Raw genomic sequence first — 18,092 nt, forward strand, 5'->3', positions numbered from 1 at the left:
AGCATTTCGATGGTTGCCAACCACTCACTTCCCCACTATCTAGTTTTACAGAATACTTCTCTTTCAGAAGAAGATGACGATGACGATGGAGACGATTCAGCTGCCTGTATCAATGAATACGGCGCCGTCTTTCCGAAGCTCGAGCCTGTTCCATCGATATCAATTCCGGTTCACATCTAACAGTCGACCGGACCCATCATTGGCGTTACCAGTGTACCACCGCATCCTCACCTCTCATTCATCGAACATTTACATCCCATTGAATCTGTCGTACTACCTGAGCATCGACACGGGTACTATCTTTGATAAATGTCAATTCGATCCCTCAAATCTACCATTCAACAGTCCATGAATGATGACGATTAACAGCTGTAGTCAGCGAAAAATGTTGTTCTTTTTGTTGTCCCTTTGCAATCATGATCTTTGAGTCTATCCTGGAGCCCTGGACGTACACCGCAAACAATGGGAAGACTCGCACTTTCAATTGATGCTGAGTCCTTCCACTGGTCCTTGACCACAGTAACCTTCCCCACATGGATCATTATATACAGCCTGGTGATGTCGAGAGGTACGAATCAATGTTTCAGAGTCCCAATGTCAATGAAGAAAATGATTGTATGAGACTACTTCTCCAAACAAGCTGACCATCATGTATAGCCCACGCGAGCTTTCGTCAGGAAGATATTGCTTGTACATATATTTCACCGTAAATGCGGGACTTGAATGACCTGGTCAACCAGACCCTTCAATCAACGTAACATTGAAGGGAGACATGATATTTGCTCATCTGAACGTGAATTCTGTAAACCTCTCGTTCGCTCTCACCCTCGTGGAGTATTTCGGATCATTCCTCTTGCAATGGTTAACATTATTGAGTCTGAGCAAGTCTTGTGACGAGGAAGCAATAACGATGGAGGAACGAAAGACAGAGGGAAAGAGATAAGAGTACAAAAGAAATGGACGCAAAGGTAACATCTTACATTATCAACGACCATCAGCGCGTGGTGGAGACACAACAGAAAAAAAGAACGAAGCAAGCCCGTAATGGAAGGGGTTGTGACTGCACGCTTGCTGCATTTGGTAGGGTAGCACTAGCAGGAGGGGTAGATGTCGTGGACGTCGAGGTAGCGGCAGGCTGAGTTTGTGGTGATGACGCCTGAACCTGAACCTGGCTGTGCGCTTGGCTTTGCTGTTGTTGCTGTATTTGTGTCGCCTGTCGAGGAGATGCACAGCAGAGAAAGAGTATGGCATGGGCCCACCACGGAACGGGTGGTGACTGGGCAGATGTTGCACCTGGTACAGTAGTACCAGGAGGGCATCTGCGTGAATGTTCTTGTACCTGCCGCAGAGCAACAGCCAATGGTTAGAGAGAAATCATTGAACTACCGTGATTGAAAATAGACGAGAAAAAATACCTTCTTGTCCTGTACTGCGGCAACTTCGACAACACGAGGACTGCGAGAAAATATGGACCAGTTTGAGTGTTGCTGTAGTTCGGTTGCTGTATCGGTATTGGATCGAGAGTGGTGGAAGAAGGACGAAAGGCGTTCGAGAAGAGTATGCGGATTCGCAGAAGAGGGTGCAAGAGCGCGGCGGGAATGGTGCGCGGGAGCATGATGATATGTGCCACGAGCCGTGGAGGACTGAGACAGATGTTAGAACAAGAACTAGTCAAACATGAAGATGACTCACCTGGGGGCCATGTTGCACCCCATCGGGGAAGCCTGGTGATATTCGACGGGCTTGAATAGGTGAACGTCGGGTAGCACCGATCTAGACTGATGAGCTTAAAATGGTTGAAAAGATAAAGAAACTTGGCATATACGTCCTTTAACAAGTATACTTTGAAACACCCAATAACTTCCATAGATACTACGACGTCAATATTATCGTCGAATAAATTTCTTCCCCCTGTGGGTTCAGGGCATGCAACAAGTATTTTCCATGCTATACACTACAGCTGGTTGATACACGCAGGTGCTCCTGGAAGGCAATCGAATGCATATAAGTTCCTTAGCATGATACTCTCTACGGGTCCAGGATATCAATGTGGGAAAGGGTTATGGGACAGGGGCGACGAGATTTACTGTGGAGTGTAGGCCATGCGTCTAAAGCGCTGGGAGCTCAATGCGTCTCGTTGAATGTACTGGAGTGAAATGAAGCCACCGGAGTAGCTGACAAGAAAATATAGGGCAATTCATGCAGTGCTGCAGGATACAATCCAATGACTTGAAGCAGTGGATTTAAGGAAGAGGGTAGGAAGCGACGAGCAAAGAAGACATTTTGAGCATGGGTGTTTTGGACGAAGACTTGGGCTGAGATGTATTGGAAGAATCGAATCAACAGCTCCCATCAAACTGATACCACACCCGCCACTCCCTGCCATGAAAAGTCGTTGATAGTAGGTCAAATTTTTCTACGCAAGATATCTCGAATGACCTAATAGATATAATTCTAAGCTGGTAGTGAGGTGTACTGATGTAGTGTACTAGATCCCTCTTGTTCCCTGCCACTGTACCATTTCCATTTGAGAAGAACGCGCGATATTAATGTCCTATAACTCCTATCTCGTGAGAAGACGGATAGGCAATACCACATGGATGCTCATCCATCACACAGACGAGAAAGAATCCATCTCCGTTATCACTGCAATCGACTGCTGTGGCTAAAGCGTGTCATTCAGTCCTCAACGACGTAAGAACTGGCACCGACCTTGATAAAACGAGAAGGATGCACAGCTTCATCGTCGGGATGTTTAAGCGCGTCCCTCCGGGATGCCTGGAGTTCGTCGTCCGACGGCCTAACGCGCAGCTCCGGGCGGTAGACCCCATGGCGGTTGCGCAATGGGTGAGAGTTACTAGTGTCTGTGTTAACCTGCGTGTAGTATCGTGCATTCAAGAGTGCAAGGAACGAGTTGACATATACTTGAAATAGGACCACTGGTCAGCACGATTCTAGGAAAAGACTTCGGCCATACATTTAGCCAATAAAAATTCAATGGCAAGGAAGGTGAAGTTGGTCGGCATGACTGCGCACTATAGATACTCAGAGAAGAGATGGATAATATAATCTCTGGAAGCTTACTGTAATTATAGCTGCCATCGAACATATGCTGCATGAAATATGAGTCAAGATATGGGATAGTCTTGAAGGAGGAATACCTCGTCAGACAACCGGTATTAATGATATAGGCCATGAGCTTCGTTATCAAGGAATCAGTGCTAAGTATTTTGTGCTAGTAGTATCTCAGAGCCAGGTAATGAATGGACCGCTCTTACCTAGAGAATCCAGTACGGGAGGTAGCCAGGAGGTAGCATAGTGATGATGCGATAACGATGTCGGTAAAAGCAATCGCGCCCAAAGTCATGAATGTCGTCCACTCGACTTTAACCAAATCCGAGAACACATGACACTGATATCTACTCACTATTAGCACTTCGTGTAGCTAGGGAGTACACAGGTTGACTCACATGGCCCAAATAAGGGCTGGCATCGGGTTAAAATAATGAGCCAATAACAAGAGCATCGTTCAAACAATTACCGATGGCAACACCTGAAGGGATCCGAGTCTTCAAGATCGAACAAAGAGCATTTCCAGCTAACAAACTTACCTGAGTTTAAGAATATGATTATACCCTAACAACAAATCAACAGAATGAAAGGCTGTAGAATGTATATCAATTGTAAACCTACTACTGTGATAGGGAGCCTGAGGGTTCTTGATTGGCCCTTGCCGACTAGATATATTACATCAGTCATAGAAATCCATCGATAGGGAGACACATACGTATCCATATGCGATAAGCATACAGGCTATGGTGCAAGAATGTATTAACTATAGGTTGCATGTCACATTCTACTTACAGATTTACCCCATAGACGATGAAAACCTGTAGAAGTGCTTGGCTGAGGTGCACCGCAGAGCTTAGCAATACAACTCACCTCAAATATTATCTGAACCTGCATAAGCCCGTAAACACTACAGTCCTACGAGGCTGGACCAAAGTAAGAACTCACTTTAAAACTCCATACAATTTCCGTGAGCGCGCCGATGTTTGCATAGTTAATCACTAGATAATAATAGATGCAGTGGACAATCAAGGCTAGGTGCAGAGCATCGAGTATCCTAAGGTTTCAGGGTTGAACTCCATAATCTCGACGCTCTCGATAATAACAACGCCCACCAGAGCCAGATGACCTGACATGGCGTTTAGAGCAGAGCTGATAGAAAGTGGTATAAACGTACAGCTAGTTTATACAATGTCATCCCTGTGACACTATGCGTCTGAAAGTAGATGAAAGCTTGACTGCTGCATAAACCAAAAAGACTGTTCCACAAGATAAGTCATGATCAGGACGATAGGAAACACACAGCTTTGGCTGCATGTGAAGCAAATCGTTTACGAACACTGCTGCAATAGCAACCGCAATAAAAAGAGCCCCGAACGTCCTCCCAATGTCAAGTTGTGGAATGAGGTCCTGCACCGAGGAAGACATTGTTGGTTGCAATCTGCAATGCGTCTAGGTGTTAAGTGAGGCTAGTGCATCGCCACCTGGAGTCTTACGGATGCTGGCGAATCCTGCACAGGTGACTAACACAGAGTTATTGACAACTGGATTTATATATTAAAAAAATCCTGTCACGGTGATGCCGCTGATGCGCACTGGTATGGTTCCTTTTAGTGCTGATGACGGAGGCACGCCTATCACATGTTTGGTTGCCGAACCAGCCGCCATCAGGCTAGCATGATACCAGTTTGGCCTGCGACTCCAAATCCGAGACTAGTACTGAAAGGATTCTTAGTTAGAGCTAGCTCGGTAACCCAAGGTAACAACTTGAACTTCTGACATTATGTAATTCACGGATATTGAATTCCGACTGAGTGCGAGGCTAGTAAGGTTGGTAAAGATGGACATCTGTGGTACGAGTCAAAGAACATCATACATTGACAGTAGAATCACATAGGATTAGCGATCATTCATAAGGGAAACGTAATTCACTACGGAGTGCTACAGAGTGCCCTGTAGCACTCTGTAACACAATCCAATCTACTGAAGTTCACCAACATGAAATGAAATAAAAATGGGCTGATATTGATCTTGTAGTACAAGGTAACAAGGTAACTTAGTGAAGTTGATCCCACCGACGCCGACTATATGGGTGCAGCAAGAAATAGTTGTACATACTTGACTCGAGAAACTCCAACTGTTAAAAACGCAAAGGATGGGAGTGAGCCAATACCTCTCCACACCTGTACGGCGAGTAGCACACTACAATAATTTATCAAGAAGTTAAGGTCATTGGCCGGTCCTGCCGATCTCGCAAATACAAAGACAATCATCCACGCAATTGGTCCGTCACACTGAAGAGAGAGAATTCATTTTCATCGTCACCTCAATCGGTTGCTGCAGCAAAAGCAAGTCATCAGTCCTATTCCGTCGACAGTAGTGCATCCACTGACCACAACAGCTTGAACAGGTCGAGTGATATGCAACATTTCATTGGGATGTTTAAACATGCTCCTCCGGGGTGCCTGGGGTTCCTCGTCCTGCGACGCTCTAATGTGGAGTCTCGAGCGGTAGACGTCATGGTGCATATGGTATTCAGAAGAATGCACTGCGTCTGCGTTGGGCTGCGCGTAGTATCGCGCGTTCAGGAGTGCAATGTACGAGTTGACATATACTAAAATGATACCACAAGTCAGCATGATCCTCGTCATCGAGGAATCATTTGGCCATACGTTTGAGCAGTAAGAATCCGACAGCTTTAGATACGTAGTTTTTCGGCATCACTGCACACTAGAGGCGGTCAGAGAGAAGATGGCCAGTACAAAAGGTGCGAGCTCACTGTAATGATAATTGTCATCGAACACATACTGCACGAAATATGAGTGAAGGTATGGATAGACTGAAATGAGAAATACCTGGTCAAACAGCCTGCATTGATCACATAATTCATGAGCTTTGTTATAAATAAATCCATTCTAAGTACTATATGTCAGTATTTCAGACCTAGAAGTGAATGGACTGCAATTTGCCTTGAGAACCCAGTACGGGACGTGGCGAGGAGATAACATAGCGATGATGCGATAAGGACATCGACACATGTAACAGTGCCCAAATATACGTAAAATGCCCACTCAATTTTGGCCCAATCGGGGACTACATGGACTTCCTGATACCTATTCGCCATCAGCGCTTAGAGCACCTAAGGAGTGCGCCGTCTCACTTACATGGTCCAAATACCGGCTTTATCATGTTAAAATGATAAAACAATAACGGTATGAATGAACTCTTACCAATTGCAAAACCTGAAAGGATCGTCAAAGATCATGCGAAGAGCATTACCAGGCGACGGGACTCACCTGGAGTTAGGACAACGGCGATACCCTGGTAGTGGATCAACAGAATGAAACATAAGGCTAGAACGTGAACATTGATGGCAAGCCTACCACTATGATCGTAGGAACTTTTGATCGGCCTTCGCTAACTAGATTCACCGCATAAGTCAAGATAAATCTGTTGGTTGGAGGGAAATACCTGTCCATATGCGATATGCATATAGACTACGGATCAAGAAAGCATTGAGTGAACGTTGCATATAACACAGTACATCGAACTTACAGATGTTCCACGAAGATGCTGAGAGCCTATGGAGTGCATGTCTGAGGCGAACCACAGGGCTTAGGAAATATAACTTACGGTGACTACCAACTGAAGCTGCACAAGCACATCAATAGAGGCTCGTGGAGAAAGCGGTAACTCACTTTGGAACTCCATACAACTTCCTTGAGTGCACCAATGTTCGCGTAGTTGATCACTAAATAAAAATAGACACAATGAACGATCAGGGCCAAATGCAGAGTGTCAAGTATCCTAAAAGTCCAGGGTATGGTGTCATCTCGACGTGCTCGACAATCGCAACTCGAAGAGATACCTACCAAAGCAATATGACCTAAAATAGCTTCAATGACAGAACTGACAAAGAGGCAGCACAGACGTACGATCAGCTTGTAGAATGTTATTCCTGTACCACTATGCGTCTGAAAGTAGATGAAAACTTGAATGATGGTGACACCAAAGAGACTATTCCGTAGCGGAAACATTCAACTTTAACTCAATAATGAATGAACAGCTACTTACACTGCTGCAAGGATAACCCCGATAAACAGTACTCCGAACGTGTTCGTGAGTTGAAGATGTGGGATGAGGTGTTGCGTCGAGGAAGTCATTGGTATCATTGACTAGGCCAATTCCACCAGAAACACAGCAGTTCCACCAAGCTATATATCCCGCAGCTCGGGACAACTTGAATGAATGACGGATTTTGGTGGGGTTCGATGAGGATGAAACAGTGTTTCATATGTATGATGATGCTCTTAAGTTCCTCCAAAGGGATTACTTGAGTAGACAAGGGGTTGGTACCAGTACCACAGGCGTTAGGCCATCAAAAAAGATCGAGTTGAACATTGATTGAACACAGAACAGGATAATTGCAAAGCTCTTTTGAATTTTCGGTGCAGTTTTCAGTGATCCGGAGTCCCAAAGGTGATCAATTGATTTCCGCCTTACGTCAGCATTTGTGATTGATCGGATGAGAGAGCAGTAGAAAGTTCAAAGAATATACATTTTCTAAGCGACGTCCATGGGCGATAAATGATGGTAAAAAGGAAAGAAGAACAGGTGCAGCAGATGTAGACTGGATGGTGGTGGCCAACCATCAACCACAGTCTTGCGGAGAGCTTCTCTTTCGGAAGAAGACTCAGATGCGGAACAATCCAGTTACCTGATGATGATCCTTCTCCTTCCCCGACCGAGACAAGCCATCAAAGAATAGGGCGTCGTCTTTCGGAAGCTCAAGCCCATTCCTGATATGATATATCATTGTCGTTTGGAACAAGCCTTTGATGAAGATTACATGTAACAGCTGACAGGACGCCTCATTGGTGTTACAAGTGTACCACCGGTGACCGGTGACCGCATCCTCATTGTTATTTTTTGTTGTCCCTTTGCAATCATCATAATGCAATCTCTCGCACTTTCAAATGGATGCCGAGTCCTTCCACTGGTCCTCGACCACGGTAACCTGAATCCCTCCCCACACGGACAACTATATCCAGCCCGATGATGCCAAGGGTATGTAATCAATGTTTCAACTTTCGAAGCCCCAATTGCAATAAAGGATATAATTGTATGAGATACTACTTCCCAAAACAAGCCGACCGTCGCATATACATAGCCCACTGCGAGCTTTCGTCCGGAAGGGATTGCTTACATATATCCCATTGTCGAGAACGAAGACACTGCATGGCTTGCTTGCCTGACCGGCCAACCAGACCCTTCGATCCATATTGAAAGAAATGTGAATTCTGCAAACCTCTGACGTGTGTGCGTGAATGTTCTTGCACCTGCCGCGGAACAACAGCCAATGGCTTGAGGACAATCATTGAACCACCGTGATTGGAAATAGACGAGAAGACATACCTTCTTGTTCCGTACTGCAGCAACTTTGACAACACGAGGACCACGAGAGAATATGGATTGGCTTGGGCGTTGTTGCAGTTCGGTTACATCGGCATTGGATCCGAGTGATGGAAGAAGGACGAAAGGCGTTCGAGAAGGGCACGTAGATTCGAAGAAGAGGATGTGAAAGCGTAGAACGGGCGGTATGTGGGGGAACTAGGATGGGTAGCATGAGCCGTGGAGGACTGAGAATACAGATGTTAGAACAAGAGCTAGTCAAACATGAAGACGACTCACCTGGGGGCCATTTTGCATGCCATCGAAAAAGCCTGGCGAAATTCGACGGGCTTGAATAGGTGGACGTCGAGCAGCACCGCTCTAGATTGACAACCTTAAAATGGTTGAAAAGATAAAGAAACTTGACACGTACGTCCTTTAATGACTTTCGAGCTGGGACCTGATTATTAGTATGGTTTAGAGAGCATGGTACTAGACTCACATGAGGAATGGATAGTAGGTGTTCAAGGCTGGCATCCTTGAGGATAGCGTGAATGTCCCATACGTACACATTGTTACCCTTGACCAGCTCGGTTGAAAAGGCTGCGCATTCTACAATATCTTCGTGCTGGAGAGGTGGACCGACTTGGAGGTTGGTATCAAGACTCCATAGACACTCTGTTTTATCATCTGATGCACTTGCAATGAGGCGTTCATTCCGAGACGGTGTTGACAAAGTGTTGTGTGACCCTCAAGGATAGTGGCTGTGTCGAATATCCTAATCGGCCCATACCAATACAACGCGGAGGCAACTTGATCTGATGCCCAGGCCAAGCTCCAAACTGCCCAATCGTGTTTGAGTGTGGTAAGCAGCTCTCCCGTCTTGGCAGTCCCATCCATATCCTGCTGTCGCAATTTCTGTATTGTCGGGCGAATAGATCACAGCCAACACATGCTCGTGCCCAGTCTTGACTGTTTTGCTGGTCTTGACATTCCAGACTCTTGCCGTCCCGTCCTAGGATCCGCTCACATTTCCCGTCTTTTCCATTGTTATTTCCATTGACAACGTTACAAAGCTAGGGTGGAATTTTCAAGACCGTCGGACGTCGTTTGGCAGACTCCGTCCCATATATTTGCAGTCGCAACGCTGCAACTGCACGACTGAGATCAATATATGTGCGCATGTACATCGTGATAGGCGCCTTGCTGATACGGTGTCAGATGCACTTGATGTTCCGTTTCTCTTTCTCTACTGCCCACTCATCTCTATCAAGACTCTTTGTCATGCATATTCGTGATAGATGCTAAGTATCTGTCTGTGTAAAACCACCATGCTCGTTGTCATATTGTTGATTTGTGCTTGAACAGACGTCGATTAACGATATGGTCTCAGTAACTCCCACATCGAGAATTGACCTGTATATCTGATGACGTCCAATCGTAATTGTCCCTCCTTGCAGTCGCCCAATACACTTCGAAACGCCCAATAACCTCAATAAGTATCACGACGATATTATCGTTGAACAAATTTATCGCTCTGCAAATTCAGAGCAGCTGGCAAGCATTTTCCTTGTTACACAGTACAGCTATTTGATACACGCACGCGCTCCTGGAAGATAATCGAATTCATATCGGTTCCTGCGTCGGGTCGGCCACGAGCTTATTGTGGTATTCTTGACGAGATATCGATACTTTCAAAGTTTATGGGAAAGGGGTATGGGACGAAGGCGATTAGATTTATTGTAGTCTAGACCATGCGTCTAGAGCGCCGGGAGTTCCACGCGTTTTGTTGAATGTACTGGGGAAATGAAACCGCCATAGCAGTTGACAAGATTCAAGAAAATGTGGGGCAAACCATACAATGCTGCAGAATCAAATTAATAGCATGAGGCAGCGGATTCGAAGAAGAGGTTAGGAAGCGAAATTGAAATCAAATGTCACAATATTCAGAAGAGGGCATGATCCTTATCGACCATTCGCCACTTCCGACCAACGCCCTCCGTACATTGTACCGTTTCTCCTGCATTCGCAGACTTCTCAGGGAATCAAATTAGTCCGAGCTTCGTTGTCATGAGCCGGAAGAAATCGTCTGATGGGTCATGAAGGAATTTGATCCTTCATCTCAAGTAAAATAATGCACCATCTTCATAAGTGAGTGTCAACGAACTCGATGCAGGAAGACAAGCGATGGCAAAGTGTACATTGTGCATGCAAGTGCACGACGCGAGGCAGTCACGCTAGAAGCCGGGATAAAGCCTTTGAGCTCACCGGGGATTTGAGACCGGAGAGTTATAATAGTCGCGCGTTGGAAGCTGCCGATCAAGACCGACCCGCAGTCATGTTCACAACAGAGCGCCTAGTCCTACGTGGATTTGAAGACAACGACCTAGATGATCTTCTCGCGCTCCGTAACGATGCTCGTGTTATGCGAGGGGTAACTGCCGAACCTATCGCTCCGCGACCAACGAAATACAAAGAGTCCCTCAAAACCCTCGCAGAAAACTCGACCATATGGTTTACCATCGTCCATAGGGAAACGGGGCAATTCATGGGACAATGCAGCATCAAAGTGGCAGAGCCTGTGAAGAACCGGGATGGATTGTTCGGGATATCGATGCTTCCAAAATTTTGGGGAAAGGGCTATGGCACGGAGGCGACGAGGTTTACTGTAGACCAGGCGTTTAGAGCGCTGGGAGTTCAACGCGTCTCGTTGAGTGTATTGGAGGGAAATGAAGCCGCCATTGCAGTATATAAGAAAATGTGGGGCAATTCATGCAATGCTGCAGGATAAGAACTAACGACCTGAGGTAGCGGATTCAAGGAAGAGGGTAGGAAGTGACGAGCAAACTGGATCGATGGACATTGAGAAGACAGTTTGAGCATGGGTGTTTTGGACGAAGAATGGTCTGAGATGTATTGGAAGAATTGAATCAACGACTCCCGTCAAACTAATACCACACGATCCAGACCCGGGCCCCTGCCATGAAAAGTCGCTGACAGTAGATCAATTCTTTCTACGTAGGACATCTCGAATGTCCTAATAGATATAATTCTAAGCTGGTAGTGATGTTTTCAACCTACAAATCCTGATATAGTGGACTAGATCCCTCTCGTTCCGCCGCTGTGTATCATTTGATAAGAGCTTGCAATATTGATGTCCTATGACTCCTATCTCGCGAGAAGACGGATAGACAATACCACATGCATGCTCATCCATCACACAGATAAGAAAGAATTCATCTCCGTTGTCACCGCCATCGGCGGCCGCTGTGGCTGAAGCTGTGTCATCAAGTCTTCAATGACACAGAACTAGCACCGACCTTGACAGATCGAGAAGGATGCACAGCTTCATCGTCAGGATGTTTAAACACGTCCTTCCGAGATGTCTGGAGTTCCTCGTCGTCCAACGCCCTAACGTGCAGCTCTGGGTGGTATCCTCCATGGCGATTGTGAAATGGGTGAGACTTTTTAGTGTCTGTGTTAACCTGCGTGTAGTATCGTGCATTCAAGAGTGCAATGAACGAGTTGACATATACTTGAAATAGGACCGCTGGTCAGCACAATTCTAGGAAACAGCTTTGACCATACATTTAGCCAATAGAAATTCAATAGCAACGAAGATAAAGTTGGTCGGCATGACTGCGCACTGTAGACTCTCAGAGAAGAGATGGACAATACAATCTTTGGAAGCTTACTGTAATTATAGCTGCCATTGAACACATGCTGCATGAAATATGAGTCAAGATATGGGATGGTCTGGTAGGAAGCATACCTCGTCAGACAGCCGGTATTAATGATGTATGCCATGAGCTTCGTTATCAAGGAATCGGTGCTACGTATTTCGTGTTAGTAGTATCTCAGAGCCAAGTAATAAATGGACCGCGCCTTACCTTGAGAATCCAGTACGGGAGGTAGCCAGGAGGTAGCATAGTGATGATGCGATAATGAAATCGGCAAAAGTTATCGACCCCAAAGTCAAGAATGTCGTCCACTCCATTTTAACCAAATCCGAGAACATGCGGCACTGATATCTATCCGCTATCAACACTTCGTGGAGCTATAGAGTACAAGATTCACTCACAAGGCCCAAATAAGGGCTTACATTGGGTTAAAATGATGAGCCAACAATAAGAGGATCGTTTAAAGAATTACCGATGGCAACACCTGAAGAGATCTTAAAGATCGAACAAAGAACATTTCCAGCTAACAGACTTACCTGAGTTTGATATTATGATTATGCCCTAACAACGTATCAACAGAATGAAATGCTGTAGAACTCATATCAATCATAAACCTACTACTGTGAAAGGGAGAATTCTTGATCGGCCTTTGTTGACTGGGTACATTGCATCAGTCGTAGAAATTCATCGACAAAGAAACACAGACCTATCCATACGCGATAAAGATACAGGCTATGGTGTGGTAGTGTATTATTTAGATGTCGCACATCACATTCTGCAAATCAAACATACAAATGTACCCCTTGAATGATTAAAATCTGTAGAGCACGTGACTGAGGTACATCACAGAGCTCAGAAATACAACTCACCTCTAGTAGTATCTGAAGCTGCATAAACTCATCAATATCATAGTAAGGGCTGCACGGAAGACAAAAGCAAGAACTCACCTTGAAACTCCATACAACATCCATGAGCGCACCGATGTTTGCATAGTTGATCACTAGATAATAATAGACACAGTGAACAATGAAGACCAGGTGCAGAGCATCGAGTATCCTAAGATTTCAGAGAACTCCATAATCTGGACGCGCTTGATAATAGCAACTCAAAGAAATGCCTACCAGAGACAGATGACCTGACATGGTGTTAATAACGGGACTACCAGAAGGTTGTATAAACGTACAGCCAACTTATAGAATGTTGTCCCCGTATCCCTATGCGTCTGAAAGTAGACGAAAGCTTGAACGCTGCTTAGACCAAAGAGACTGTTCCGCAAAATAAGTCAGGACGACGAGAAACGTACAGCTTTGACTGCATAACGAGCAAATCATTTACGAACACTGCTGCAATGGTAACCCCAATAAAAAGCGCCCCGAATGTCTTCCCGATGTGAAGTTGTGAGATGAGGTCCTGCGTTGAGGAAGACATTGTTAACTGTAATCTCTATACCCCACAAGGCGTTTAAGTATTAATTGGCCAGCACATTGCAGTGCGGGAGGGTGGACCTGTCACATAATTGAAGCACAGCTCGCAGTGGAGATATAAGGGCATCGCCGTAGTAATGGCTGGGGCGCCACGATGCGGCCATCATGGTATGACCCCGAGACTAGTACTGTAACTGGAATTATTATTAGTACTTAGGCGCCACCCAGACATCAATCAAACCAACCTACAACTGTCCTCTGACCCATTCTAAAATTACGGCCATCAGCAGGCTTCGCGGTCGCGCGCTTGGTCCATACTAACGCATCTCTTTGCTCGTCCAGAGTACCTCCCCCTCCTTACAACAAGACACTCTGACCCATTTGATGGCCACGAACAGGCTTCGCATTTTTACGGAAACCGAGTGATAACAGGGTGCTATAAACCCACTGGAGAGTTATACTAGTCGCGCGTTTGAAGGTGGCGGTGAAGACCGGCCCATAGTCATGTTCGTAACAGAATGCTTAGTCTTACGTGGATTTGAAGACAACGACCTACCTAGATGATCTTTGAGTCTCCGAGAACAATTTCCATAGAAGTTGATATGTCAACTGAGAGCTCATTTTACTCGGGACCTTGTGTCACGTGTGTAGTAAGGAATGCCAAGAGTCAACGTTTCGAAATTTCAACATCCGCGTGGCGTGTTGCTCAATATTGATATCAGTGATAGTGGAGTTGCTGATTGAAGAAATGCGATGTTCACAGCCGCAAGCCAGTAGGCCTCAGCTTGCAAAGGCTGATAATCGACCCCGCTACCACATTTACCTTAAATGACTTACATATGTGGTTCTAAGCTTGTAGTGACATATTTAACTTACAGATACTGATGTTTTGTACAATGGACTCAGATTAGGTTTCTCATTCCCTGCAACTGTGTTTGATAGGAGCTCCAGGCACCTATGACTCATATCCCGTGACAATACTACATGCATGCTCATCCATCACACAGACGAGAAAGAATTCATTTCCGTTGTCACCACAATCGGCCCCTGTGGCTGAAGCGTGTCATCAAGTCCTCAATGACACAAGAACTAACACCGACCTTGACAGATCGAGAAGGATGCGCAGCTTCATCGTCGGGATGTTTAAACACGTCCTTCCGGGATGTCTGGGGTTCCCCATCTTCCGATGCCCTAACGTGCAGCCCCGGGCGGTAGATCCCGTGGCGGTTGTGGAATGCATAGGGATTGTTAGTGTCTGTATTGACCTGTCCATAGTATCGTGCATTCAGGAGTGCGAGGAACGAGTTGACATATACTTGAAATAGGACTGCTGGTCAGCACAATTCTAGGAAAAGACTTTAGCCATACATTTTGCCAATAAAAATTCAATAGCGAGGAAGATGAAGTTGGTCGGCATGACTGCGCACTGTAGATCCTCAGAGAAGAGATGGATAATACAATCTCTGGAAGCTTACTGTAATCATAGCCGTCATCGAACATATGCTATATGAAATATGAGCCAAGATATGGGATGGTCTGGAAGAAGGAATACCTCGTCAGACAGCCGGTATTAATGATGTAAACCATGAGCTTTGTTATCAAGGAATCGGTGCTGTGTATTTCGCGTGAGTAGTATCTCAGAGCTAGGTAACGAATGGACCGCTCTTTACCTAGAGAATCCAGTACGCGAGATAGCCAGGAGGTAGCATAGTGATGATGCGACAACGAAATCGGCAAAAGTTATCGTGCCCAGAGTCAAGAATGTTGACCACTCGATTTTAACCAAATCGGAAAATACATGACACTGATATCTAATCACTATCAGCACTTCGTGTAGCTAGAGAGTACACAGGTTTCACTCACAAGGCCCAAATAAGGGCTTACATTGGGTTAAAATGATGAGCCAATAACAAGAGCATCGTTCAAACAATTACCGATGGCAACACCTGAAGGGATTCGAGTCTTCAGGATCGAGCAAAGAGCATTTCCGGCTAACAGACTTACCTGAGTTTAAGATTGTGACTATCCCCTAACAACGAATCAACAGAATAAAATGCTGTAGAACCCATATCAGTTGTAAACCTACCACCGTGATAGGGAGGGTTCTTGATCGACCCTTGCTCACTAGATATATTACATCAGTCGTAGAAATCAATCAATAGGGAGACACATACTTATCCATATGCGATAAAGATACAGACTATAGTGCAAAAATGTATTGAGCATGGTCGCACATCACATTCTGTACATCAAACTTACAGATGTACCCCAAAGATTATGAAAACCTGTAGAGTGCGTGATTGAGGTCCACCACAGTGCTCAGCAAATATAACTCACCTCGACAACTATCTGAAGCTGTATATGCCCGTCAATATCACAGTGCTACGGGGCTGCACGGAGGACCAAAGTAAGAACTCACCTTAAAACTCCATACAATTTCCGTGAGCGCACCGACGTTTGTATAGTTGATCACTAGATAATAATAGACGCAGTGGACGATTAAGGCTAGGTGCAGAGCATCGAGTATCCTAAGATTTCAGGGAACTCCGTAATCTGGACGGGCTCGATAATAGCAACTTGAAGGAATGCCTACCAGAGACAGATGATCTGACATGGCGTTAAGAACAGGAATAACAGAAGGTGGTATAAACGTACAGCCAGCTTGTAGAATATAGTCCCTGTACCTCTATGCGTCTGGAAGTAGACAAAAGCTTGAACATTACTTAAACCAAAGAGACTGTTCCGCAAAATAAGTCAGGACGACGACAAACGCACAGATTTGACTGCATAACGGGCAAATCGCTTACGAACACTGCTGCAATGGTAACCCCAATAAAAAGCGCCCCGAACGTCTTCCCGATGCTGAGTTTTGGGATGAGGTCTTGCCCCGAGGAAGACATGTTGGTTGTAATCTGCAAGGCGTCTAGGTACTAAGTACAATGGGGCTACGGCGCATTACCACCTGGAGTCTCACGGATGTGGCGAATCCTGCGAGATGTTTACAACATGGATTTATGTAAAGAAACCTGTGATGCCCGGGCCGCTGACAGTGTACTTGGCAATGTTGGCATGGTTCCTTTTAGTGCTGATAACGGGGGCGCACCTTTCACATATTTGGTTGCCGTATCGGCCATCGGGCTAGGGTGACTAGTACTGAAAGATTAGGTCACTTAATATTGCACATGAGGCCTGAGGTCAAGATGGGCAACGAACATCGGAGCAGTCAGCATCACAGTACTTACTATCATTTTGCGCCGCACCACTAGTACTCTGTCAGGCTCCAGCCAGGTTGCAACAGCCACAAGATGTAGCGTAGTCACTGCCAGCTAATTAAAGGTGTTTATCCATCGTTTCATGGTAGCTGACGCAGGTCACTTTGAGAAATATATATAAGTACCACCCGGCACAAACACGGCACGTCCAACTACGCCCTGTTTGACGGAGAGTGAAGGCCCAGTGACTGATTCGATCATTTTCGCGCTCGAGGAGCCCTGCTTGGCTGTGTGATGGCCTGATCGTCATGTTAATACTTGCGGTTGCCTCATGTACGCGTAACACCGGGATGAGTCGGGGTATCTGACGTTACCAGGTACCAAGATAGGGTTAGATTTTCTCGAAAGATAAACCGGGTACTACACCGGCCAAGTTGTCCCGGGGTTGGGTGATCGCAGACTTGGTGATATGCATCGAGAAGACAGAAGAAAAGCTTGAAACATGAAATGAATGAAAGGGCACCGCTGCGGCATGCGCATGGTGATCATATCACACAGTATTTAAAGCTGAATGTTGCCAGTTGACACCGAATAACACCTGACGTCGAGTCAGTGGTCAAAAATTACGAGACGTGGGCTGGCCTCACCTGGAATGGCAAGGTCACTAGAAATGACTTTGGTTCCATATAGTTCTAGTAGGTACTACTTATCATATGAATGAAACCCACCTCACGAGGAACCAGACGGACGATAACTCGTGCATCTCACCGATGGCAACACCTGAAGAAAGAGTGCACTGATGTTCGCGAGGTTGATCACCAAATGATAATACACATAATGGACAGGTGCAGAAGTTCAGGGGACAATGACACAATCTCTACATGTTCGACAATGGCAACTGAAAGGGGTATATGTCAAGGTCAGATAAACTAGTTTAACATCAGCTGCTGAGCTGACAGAAGGAAGCATGGACGTATGACCAATTTATAGAGTGGTATACCCGTGTCCTTGTGCGTCCGAAAGTGCAAGAAAGCTTGGATACTGCTTAGACCAAAAGGCTGTTCCGTAAAATATGTTGGAATCAGGACGATAGGACTCGGTAAAGCACTAAGTTTTGTGGGCAGATGAGATCAAAAATGGCGACCCCAACAAAGAGCGCTTCAAACATTACTTCGAATTGAAGTTCCGGAATAAAGTCTTGCGTTGAGGAAGACATTGATGTTGACCGAGACTTGAGCCGATTTCACCAATAAAACAATGTTTGCGCCGTACTAATATCCCGCAGCCACATAAGGACGCCAGCGAATGGCCCCAAT

At 45.6% G+C, this 18,092-nt stretch overlaps 5 protein-coding genes across 5 annotated transcripts; 1 reads left to right on the forward strand and 4 right to left on the reverse strand.

The window, feature by feature from the left end:
- Positions 1-2,327: 2,327 nt before the first annotated feature.
- BJ212DRAFT_1585310 (uncharacterized protein) lies at positions 2,328-4,497 on the reverse strand (the record flags this gene model as incomplete). The annotated part of the gene is made up of 18 exons (XM_041342357.1): positions 2,328-2,665; positions 2,713-2,924; positions 2,978-3,035; positions 3,085-3,112; positions 3,162-3,221; positions 3,279-3,384; positions 3,428-3,445; positions 3,471-3,486; positions 3,519-3,553; positions 3,612-3,636; positions 3,694-3,737; positions 3,788-3,813; positions 3,865-3,890; positions 3,943-3,960; positions 4,018-4,126; positions 4,185-4,198; positions 4,247-4,328; positions 4,373-4,497. 18 exons carry the CDS (start codon positions 4,495-4,497, stop codon positions 2,612-2,614), a joined length of 1,056 nt encoding a protein of 351 aa, XP_041196900.1. The 3' UTR covers positions 2,328-2,611.
- Positions 4,498-5,501: 1,004 nt separating this feature from the next.
- Positions 5,502-7,340, reverse strand: BJ212DRAFT_807496 (uncharacterized protein). Its single transcript, XM_041344108.1, has 11 exons — positions 7,144-7,340; positions 7,005-7,086; positions 6,942-6,955; positions 6,768-6,876; positions 6,703-6,720; positions 6,625-6,650; positions 6,541-6,566; positions 6,453-6,490; positions 6,362-6,390; positions 5,742-5,765; positions 5,502-5,683 (listed from the first exon to the last, which is right to left on the reverse strand). Exons 1-11 carry the CDS (start codon positions 7,239-7,241, stop codon positions 5,605-5,607), a joined length of 543 nt encoding a protein of 180 aa, XP_041196901.1. The 5' UTR covers positions 7,242-7,340; the 3' UTR covers positions 5,502-5,604.
- Positions 7,341-10,771: 3,431 nt separating this feature from the next.
- Positions 10,772-11,466, forward strand: BJ212DRAFT_1328340 (acyl-CoA N-acyltransferase). The gene is made up of 2 exons (XM_041334656.1): positions 10,772-11,220; positions 11,272-11,466. Exons 1-2 carry the CDS (start codon positions 10,799-10,801, stop codon positions 11,297-11,299), a joined length of 450 nt encoding a protein of 149 aa, XP_041196902.1. The 5' UTR covers positions 10,772-10,798; the 3' UTR covers positions 11,300-11,466.
- On the reverse strand, positions 11,464-13,871 carry BJ212DRAFT_807531 (uncharacterized protein). The gene is made up of 18 exons (XM_041344109.1): positions 13,810-13,871; positions 13,480-13,758; positions 13,324-13,405; positions 13,262-13,275; positions 13,088-13,196; positions 13,010-13,027; positions 12,933-12,958; positions 12,847-12,872; positions 12,759-12,796; positions 12,677-12,701; positions 12,613-12,624; positions 12,542-12,557; positions 12,351-12,491; positions 12,233-12,292; positions 12,156-12,183; positions 12,049-12,106; positions 11,781-11,995; positions 11,464-11,727 (listed from the first exon to the last, which is right to left on the reverse strand). The coding sequence occupies exons 2-18, from the start codon at positions 13,566-13,568 to the stop codon at positions 11,677-11,679; spliced, it is 1,008 nt and encodes a 335-aa protein (XP_041196903.1). The 5' UTR covers positions 13,569-13,758; positions 13,810-13,871; the 3' UTR covers positions 11,464-11,676.
- Positions 13,872-14,563: 692 nt separating this feature from the next.
- BJ212DRAFT_1476925 (uncharacterized protein) lies at positions 14,564-16,464 on the reverse strand (the record flags this gene model as incomplete). The annotated part of the gene is made up of 17 exons (XM_041339459.1): positions 14,564-14,611; positions 14,665-14,891; positions 14,933-14,990; positions 15,040-15,067; positions 15,117-15,176; positions 15,235-15,375; positions 15,428-15,443; positions 15,499-15,510; positions 15,569-15,593; positions 15,651-15,688; positions 15,739-15,764; positions 15,824-15,849; positions 15,902-15,919; positions 15,984-16,092; positions 16,158-16,171; positions 16,220-16,301; positions 16,340-16,464. The coding sequence occupies 17 exons, from the start codon at positions 16,462-16,464 to the stop codon at positions 14,564-14,566; spliced, it is 1,053 nt and encodes a 350-aa protein (XP_041196904.1).
- Positions 16,465-18,092: the final 1,628 nt, after the last annotated feature.

Source organism: Suillus subaureus, assembly GCF_016647635.1.
Source record: "Suillus subaureus strain MN1 chromosome Unknown BJ212scaffold_5, whole genome shotgun sequence".
Classification (NCBI taxonomy): domain Eukaryota; kingdom Fungi; phylum Basidiomycota; class Agaricomycetes; order Boletales; family Suillaceae; genus Suillus; species Suillus subaureus.